This window comes from Anomaloglossus baeobatrachus, chromosome 3 (genome assembly GCF_048569485.1).
Source record: "Anomaloglossus baeobatrachus isolate aAnoBae1 chromosome 3, aAnoBae1.hap1, whole genome shotgun sequence".
Classification (NCBI taxonomy): domain Eukaryota; kingdom Metazoa; phylum Chordata; class Amphibia; order Anura; family Aromobatidae; genus Anomaloglossus; species Anomaloglossus baeobatrachus.
The window spans coordinates 31,054,485-31,063,587 of NC_134355.1; the positions used below are offsets into that span (position 1 = coordinate 31,054,485).

General features: G+C 47.0%; 1 protein-coding gene across 2 annotated transcripts in view; it reads left to right on the plus strand.

Annotated features, from left to right (window-relative positions):
• Positions 1 to 1,935: 1,935 nt before the first annotated feature.
• DUSP10 (dual specificity phosphatase 10) overlaps positions 1,936 to 9,103 on the plus strand; it is an 82,887-nt gene continuing 75,719 nt past the window's right edge. Inside the window, exons 1-2 of one of the 2 annotated variants that reach the window (XM_075337976.1) lie at positions 1,936 to 2,024; positions 4,030 to 4,880. In XM_075337976.1, the coding sequence (XP_075194091.1) occupies positions 4,073 to 4,880 (808 nt within the window). In that variant the 5' untranslated portion in view covers positions 1,936 to 2,024; positions 4,030 to 4,072. Of the gene's footprint in view, positions 2,172 to 4,029; positions 4,881 to 9,103 lie in introns of both variants that reach the window. The other variant, XM_075337975.1, reaches the window with a different exon arrangement.

Consider the following 9,103-nt stretch of genomic DNA (forward strand, 5'->3'; position numbering starts at 1 on the left):
GCTGGAGCTACACTTAGCTCCAGCCCTCACTCCTCTCCAAACTGCACTTCAGACTACTCTTCACTTAACTGCCTGTTTTCCCGCCCCGGGCTGTTTGGACCCCTGGGTGGGCGTGTCCCAATCGCCTGGTCACGCCCACTGGTGTGTCTATCTTTCCCTAAGGGGGGGTGACTAGGGTTTCTGGTTGGCTGGGTGTTTCCTAATGAGGGAAGGTGTTATGCAGGGGCCTAAGGGGTACTTTGAACGTTGTGACATTGCTACTGCGATATCGTCGGGGTCAAATCGAAAGTGACGCACATCCGGCGCCAGTAACGACGTTGCAACGTGTAAAGTCTAGATGCGCCGATAAACGATTGCGAAAGCATCGTAAATCGGTGATCAGTGTAGCGTCGGTCATTTTCATAATGTCGCACCAATAGGAGATACGATGTTGTTCCTCGTTCCTGCGGCAGCATACATCGCTATGTGTGACACCGCAGGAGCGAGGAACATCTCCTTACCTGCCTCCACCGGCTATGCGGAAGGAAGGAGATGGGCGGGATGTTTACGTCCCGCTCATCTCCGCCCCTCCGCTTCTATTGGTCGCCTGCCGTGTGACGTCGCTGTGACGCCGCACGACTTGCCCCCTTACAAAGGAGGAGGGTCGCCGTCCAGAGCGACGTCGCAGGGCAGGTATGTGCGTGTGACGCTGCCGTAGCGATAATGTTCGACGGGGGCGGGGACTATCGCGCTCGATATCGCTACAATCAGCTAGCAATGTCGCAGCGTGCAAAGTACCCCTAACTGTGACTACCTGGTTTTGCCAGGGCGTCACACTATTGTTAAGGGGGTTTTACACGCTACGATATCGTTGATGTTTTATCGTTGGGGTCACGTTGTTAGTGACGCACATCCGGCGTCATTAACGATATCGCAGCCGCGTGTGACACGTACCTGTGACCTTAAGCAACCTCAAAAATGGTGAAAATCGTTCACCATGGAGAGGTCGTCCCAAAACCAAAAATCGGTAATGGTTGATTATCGATGTGGTTCCTCGCTCCTGCGGCAGCACACATCGCTATGTGTGACACCGCAGGAGCGAGGAATGTCTCCTTACCTGCCGCCGGCCGCAATGAGGAAGGACGGAGGTGAGCGGGATGTTACGTCCCGCTCATCTCCGCCCCTCCACTTTGATTGGCTGGCCGCTTAGTGACGTCGCGGTGACTTCGATGTGATGCCGAATGTCCCTCCCCCTTGAGGGAGGGATTGTTTGGCAGTCACAGCGACGACGCCGACCAGGTAAGTGTGTGTGACACTGCCGTAGCGATAATGTTCGCTGCGGCAGCGATCACATGATATCGCACACACGACGGGGGCGGGGACTATCGCACTCGATATCGCTAGCAATTGCTCGTCGTCGTAGCGTGTAAAGCCCGCTTTATTCTTATTGTTGAGCAAGCGGCGCGCACTGGGCTGAGCACTGAGCACGGTGACGCTCGCGCGAGTGGATTGCATATGTAAAGCATATTTTTGTAAAGTCATCAAGAACATCAGGTTCTCCCATCTCTACTGTAAACTGTAAAATGATAATTGCATTTACAATAATCTGTATAACTTTCTACAACTTACATAAAATTAATTTTAAAAAAATTATAAAAAAAAATGTACAATTTTTAATTTTAAATTAAATTTTAAAATTAAATTTAATTTTAAACCTTTTTACACACAGGTCCAGAAAAAAAAAATGCTGTATTTTTGTGGATTGTTGGCGACCCAGCAGCAGCGATGTGAGCACAACTGTGAGCAGTGCTGCTGCTGCCTGACAGCCAGGAGCACTGGACAATGACATCAGCCAATGAGAGCCAGCCCCCAGCCGCGCCTCCTGCCTCCTCAGCCAATCGCCTCGCACTGGGAGTCACCCCCTCTCCGAACACTCAGTGTCAGTTCTCTCTAAGCCACGCCCCTTTCGAACGTTCATTACTCGGAGCTAAAAAGGAAAGTAACATTGTATCACATGAATGGCAGCGGCGAGTGAATGGGGAGAGGTCAGTGCAGGGGGCGGCAGTGAGGGCTGCATGGAGGGGCTGCGAGTCTGGCTGCACTAGTGCTGCTCTGCTGCTATTCCAGCACATTCCCCCTGCCTGGCTCCAGCATGCTGCTGTCTGCTGTCACACTGCTGCAGTGCCATTGAGGTGAGCACCTTTATATCCCCCCCCCCCCCCCCCATTTTATTGCCTTTATATGATCTGGCAGATCCTCCTCTGAGTTATTAGCTCTATACATTGTTATTGAAGATGTATCACCTCTGCATTATTATTACCAGCAGGGCTGCTGCAGGGATGCGGATGTTTTTTATGCTTACTTTTGACACTGATGGCTGGAAACTTAACTGCTGCCTGTCAGGATCATACTACTGCCATGCTAATAAATACTACCGCAATATAGAGGATTTTTACAATCCTAGGGGATGATGTCTGGGTGAAGTTTAAGAAATGCCAGAAATCCTCTCTCCCCCTTCCCTGTCTCCAGTTCATTCATTCACATCTGGTGTATTATATTATTATTTTTGCTGTAGTATTACGGTATTATAATGGTTTCTGCAGCCTAACAGGCGCACACTGCAGCGGTGTAGCAGACACATACATCCTCATTTTTAGCAGGTCAGTACAGACATATAAAGGTAAAATAAAAATAAATCTTTATTTTTATATAGCGCTAACTTATTCTGCAGCGCTTTACATACATCAGGAACACTGTCCCCATTGGGGCTCACAATCTAAATTCCCCATCTGTATGTCTTTGGAGTGTGGGAGGAAACCCACGCAAACACAGGGAGAACATACAAACTCCTGGCAGATGGTGTCCTTTTATTTTTATATATCGCTAACATATTCTGCAGCGCTTTACATACATCAGCAACACTGTCCCCATTGGGGCTCACAATCTAAATTCCCCATCTGTATGTCTTTGGAGTGTGGGTGGAAACCCACGCAAACACGGGGAGAACATACAAACTCCTGGCAGATGGTGTCCTTGGTGGAATTCAAACCCAGGACCCCAGTGCTGCAAGACTGTAGTGCTAACCACTGAGCCACCGTGCCGCCCCATAAAGGTTCATAAAGGGTCGTTTAATTTCGGCAGCACGTCCACAGGCGATATTTTTAGCAGCTCTGTATACTTACCATAAAAAAAAAACCCTGAAAAACCTCAGGTCATTAGTTATCCGCTGTACAGACTTGTCAGAAAGACTCAATTGAAATTAACCATGCGTAAACAGTGACTTGACTCTGGCTTGAAAGGAAACTTTTCTGGTTATTTAACATTGATCATTGCGGATGTAGCAGAGCTGAAAGGGTTGGCGAAGTGTTCTGAGTTTTGCCACAAATACTGGGTTAAGATAATGCAGGAAATTTGAGGAAAAAAAAATAATACACTGGTATCGTCACACACACGTATGTAGTAGTCTGTATGTTCTCCCCGTGTTTGTCTCCGGTTTCCTCCCACACTCCAAAAACATACTGATATGGAATTTAGATTGGCATCCCTGTCCCCATTGGGGCTCACAATGTATGTAAAGCACTGTGGAATTAATAGCGCTATATAAGTGAATAAATATTATTATTATGGTTATATATATATATAATATATATATATATATTGCTCAAATTTAATAAAGGGAACACCAAAATACTTGTTTAAGTATTCTCTTTATTTTTTTGAGCAATATATATATATATATATATATATATATATATATATAAACACATATATATATGTGTTTATATCTATATATATATGTGTATATATAATTATTTATAATAATATATACACACACACATATATACACGTGTGTGTGTGTGTATATATATATATATATATATATATATATATATATATATATATATATATATATATATATATATATATATATATATATTTGCTAATGATGGTCTCGGCTCCGCTACGGCATTTTAAGAATGAATGTGTTGCAGTTGGTGTATTCATAGGGGAGTGTGCCGCTCCTGCCTGATGTCTCTTCTGCTTTTCTAGACCACCAGTTGTACTTGAACCCGTCGGTGCTGTGAGATTCCCGATGCCTCCATCTCCTCTGGACGACACTGTTATTGTGGCACTATCCAGACCCGTGAGACCACAAGAGCTCAACCTCCGCCTGGACTCTTCCTACTGTGACACCGCCTCAGTGAGTGGCAGCTGCAGGTCTTTACTCAGCACAAGTGTAGTGTCGCTCACCGCTGCTAATCTGACGTATATGCCCTCTTCCAACGGCTCTGCTCGCTCTTTGGGTTGTGGATGTAGCAGTGCCAGCTGTTGCAGTGTGGCAGCGTACGAAAAAGACACTCAGAGCCAGACTATCAGCAGTACCACAATCACCAGCAGTGCCGCCGGACCCTCCACCTCTTCTTGCCCTCCCAACCCAATGGTCAACAATAATGAGAACAGTGGCGCGTTAAGTCCATCCGGCGGGGTTGGCAGCCCTGTGTCCACCAGCACCAAACAGTTTGCCAGCGTCAAAATCATTTATCCCAATGATTTGGCCAAGAAGATAGCGAAATGCAGCAAAACCCATCTCCCCAACCAAGGGCCGGTCATCATTGACTGCAGACCCTTCATGGAGTACAACAAAAGCCATATCCAAGGGGCCGTTCACATTAATTGCTCTGATAAGATCAGCAGGCGGAGGCTTCAGCAGGGGAAGATTACCGTGTTGGATTTAATATCATGCAGGGAAGGCAAAGACTCGTTCAAGAGGATATTTTCCAAAGAGATCATCGTTTACGATGATAATACCAATGAGCCGAGCCGGGTCATACCGTCCCAGCCGCTGCATACGGTCCTAGAGTCCCTGAAGCGGGAGGGGAAGGAACCTCTGGTGCTCAAAGGTAACACGCACACTTCAATAAGAGAGATACTCACATATATCTTATTTATTTGTTTGTTTTTTATATTTCTTCCAAATCAGTAAACATTGTATCATCTGGTAAAGATGGCCGGTCACCACTCACAAGTGTCCAGGTCCCTTCAGTATTCCATTTATTAATCTGCCACCTTTCTGTTTAGTGCTCATTTTCATTGTTATTCAGGGGGCGTGTCTTTAGGCTGATTTACATAAATCCCCTCTGAGCCACACCCCTTTGGATAGACCATAATAATCACATGATTACAAAAAAAGGGAAGAATTGTCCAGCGCCTTGTCTTCCTTTAAAATGTATATTTTTTGGAATTCATATAAAACTTCCCATCCAAATCATATTGCCCCACGCGTTTCGGAAAAGATCCTTACTCATAGGCAGTATATTAAGGATCTTTTCCGAAACGCGTGGGTTGATATTATTTGGATGGGAAGTTTTATATGAATTTCAAAAAAGATACATTTAAAAACTTCCCATCCAAATCATATTGTCTCATGCGTTTCGGAAAAGATCCTTAATATACTGCCTATGAGTAAGGGTCTTTTCCGAAACGCGCAGGTGGGGCCTTGGTAGCCTAAGACATGGAAACCCATATGTTTTTAATGGGAAGTTTTATGTGAGTCCCAATAAAGATATGATTTAAGGAAGAAAAGGCGCTGGATAATTCTTCGCTTATCGTCTCAAGGGGTTGTCCACTACTTTGAAATTAATGGCCTATCCTTAGGATAGGTCATCAATGTCTGATCGGCCGGGGTCCAACACCCCGCACCCCCTCCGATCAGATGATCTCGGTCACGGCGGCAGCCGGAAATGCTCAGTTCCGGAGGTGCTCCGTCTTCTGATAGCGGCCGTGGCTGGATACTGCTCATCCACCTTCTATTGATTAGCATGAGAAGCCGATGTGCAGTACCCGGCCGCGACCACTATCAAGAGACAGAGCAGCACCGGAACTGAGCATTTCCGGCTGACTTCTGTCGCCACCGTTTCTGAGATCAGCTGATTGGCGGGAGTGCGGCGTGTTGGACCCTGGCCGATCAGATACTGATGACCTATCCTAAAGATAAGCCATCAATGTCAAAGTAGTGGACAACCCGTTTAAGTGGATGCAAGTCACGTCCATGCACCTGAGGATCCGCAGGGTGAATCCAATTTCCCTCCCCAAAAAGGTCCATATCTCTGGAACCCTATGGGCAGTTTAAAAAAATAACAAAAACCCCCAAAGACCTAAATATTCAGGGGAGCAGTGGGAATAAAATAGGAGCAACTCCTGGCCACTTTTGGTGACAGGTACTTAAAGGGAACAGGTCATTAGGTCTTTGGAGTACTGCATTTTTGACAATTTTTCTTACTTTCCAACAAACCCTCTATGGCACACCTGCCACCTCCATGCCTTTCAGAAACAGATAAAATTGTGCCAAGTGGTCCATGCTCGGTGTCCACGCTGCCCCTGTTCACATCGCCCCTCTGCCTCTGATGTGAATGGTGTCCCTTCTGTTGTCCACAGTCTATGAAATCTCGTGTCTGCGCATGCGCAGAGGAGCACTTTGCAACAGGGCAGCGCGAATCACACATGCGCCAGACTTATGATCAGTGGTGAGATATCAGAAGCTATCGGGAACGTCATCCACATCAATCTGGGACATAGGGGGCGCTGAGGATCACCCATAGACGCCTATTGGACCTTTACCTTTAGGCACGCATTACCATACCGCCCAAGACCATTTCAAGATTTTTGTTTAAAAGATAATGGTGCTATAAAGGGGTTGTAGGGAGTGAAATATATGGATAATAATGTGGTGGTGACAGTTTCGGGAAACAGGTTCCCATTAATTTTATCAAACAACATGGCTGCCGCGTATAAGGGTTGTAAACCGGTGCGTCAGGATACTTTTAAAGCAAATCATCGGAGGTGCAGCTAGGGTTGCCTTTACCTGGGGCAAAAATTAATATTGCTGTTCTAGTTATGCATCTATCTACCCTCCCAAGAAGATTGGCGTGTAGACACCTCCCCACGCGAATATGCCAACAGCTCCGTCCTAGCTGGACAGCTGTATGGGTGATGGTGTAAGACGCCGGTTCAGATGTGGAGCAGGAATGTCTCAGACAAGGAGATAATCCCAGGGAGGTATCACACTTCATGGTTACATCTCACTTGAGGCACAAGCATGGTGGTTACACGTAGGTGGAAGGAACCACAACAGCAGTTAGAGGAAAGTCTCCGAAGCAAGAATGGACACACAAGAGTCCAGTATGGTCCTCACCCCCTGCTGGGGCATCAATAGACGTGTCTGATGGTAGACAAAGCCTCATTCTCACGTGCGATGGTTTCACAAGCTCGGACTTGCTCAGTAGGGTTCACATATGTACAGAATATATCTCTCCTGCTTCCCAGTCTGTCTCCTTTATGTCAGCCTTGAGTAGATCCTCGTTGGCTAAACTGAGACTTATTGGATGTCCCTCAGACCAACAGCTCGCAGTTGTGCCCGGCTGTTATTTGTTAGACAAACCAGTCTTCTCCACCGTGGCCTTTCTATCAGGTCTCTGTGAATCGCAGAATACGCTGGTCATTGTGATGGCATGCTTCGATAGTGACATGCCCAACCTGTCTTTTTGGTGCCCTATTTAACAACAAAAATTTATCCACAAATTCCTCCCACCACTTAGGGATTCCCAAGGTCTATGGGGTTCCCAAGGTCTATGGGTTTCCCAAGGTCTATGGGTTTCCCAAGGTCTATGGGTTTCCCAAGGTCTATGGGGCTCCCAAGGTCTATGGGGCTCCCAAGGTCTATGGGGCTCCCAAGGTCTATGGGTTTCCCAAGGTCTATGGGTTTCCCAAGGCCTATGGGTTTCCCAAGGGCTATGGGTTTCCCAAGGGCTATGGGGTTCCCAAGGGCTATGGGGTTCCCAAGGGCTATGGGGTTCCCAAGGGCTATGGGGTTCCCAAGGCCTATGCGTTTCCCAAGGCCTATGCGTTTCCCAAGGCCTATGCGTTTCCCAAGGCCTATGCGTTTCCCAAGGCCTATGCGTTTCCCAAGGCCTATGCGTTTCCCAAGGCCTATGCGTTTCCCAAGGCCTATGCGTTTCCCAAGGCCTATGCGTTTCCCAAGGCCTATGCGTTTCCCAAGGCCTATGCGTTTCCCAAGGCCTATGCGTTTCCCAAGGTCTATGGGGTTCCCAAGGTCTATGGGGTTCCCAAGGACTATGGGGCTCCCAAGGACTATGGTCCCCAGTGACAAACCTCATGTGTAATGATAAACTGGTCTTATATCCACTGGCAATAACACTACCTTACTTAGTTGCCAATTTGGATCCTTGGCCAGGACAAACTCTATCACCACTTATTCGAGAGCTGCAATGGAGGCCATGCTGACTGTCTCCCAACCTTCCCAAAAACAGATTAGACTTTGAAATGGACGACGAGAAATTGAGAAGGATTTATACTCATTCGTGAGGTGTGATTTTTAGAATGTGCAACCTCTGGAACCCCAAACGTTCCTGAAAATCAAGGGTCCTCAGCACCAATTTAGCGGCATCTAGGTTTCCCTGGACAGTGACGCCCCTTGTTACCCAGCGAACTGTTAGGTTTTACGGGACATGGCTGTTGTTCTTATGCAGTCAGGAGGTTGGGGCCCCTTAGTATGAGAAGAAACCATGAAGGGGACACAGCCTTAAACCACTGAGGCCACACCTTAGTCTCCACTAAGGTGGGGTTATCAGAGATTGGGCGCCCCCATCATAAAGTGGTGGAATCCCCCCGCCGTTTGTCATTATTTTATAAGGTGGAAAGAACCCTAGCGCTCATGGTCTGGGGTGGGGTGATGGGTATCTATCTCCTGCTCTCGCGCTTGTAGATTTTTGGGTAATGGTGAGTTAACTTCCCTGCGGCCGGCCCTCTGGCACAGTCACTCGAGCAGGCTGACTTCTGTAAGGAGAGAGGCAGCCGCGGAGCTGTCACAATGTGTTGAAGGCTCTTGAATGTCACCTGTAGTCAACGCTCAGTGCGAGGAGTTCAGCCAAATGTCTTCCCTGCACTATAGATTGTACCACTCGGCTCAATATCACTTATAGCTTAGAAAAGTGCCTATAATACAAATCCTTAAAGGAAGACCTTTTCGAGTAAAGCGGCCATTGTTGCTTTCCATTTTCTGTGTAAGGGATAGAAATAATGTCATGACTATTACCTGTTGATCATC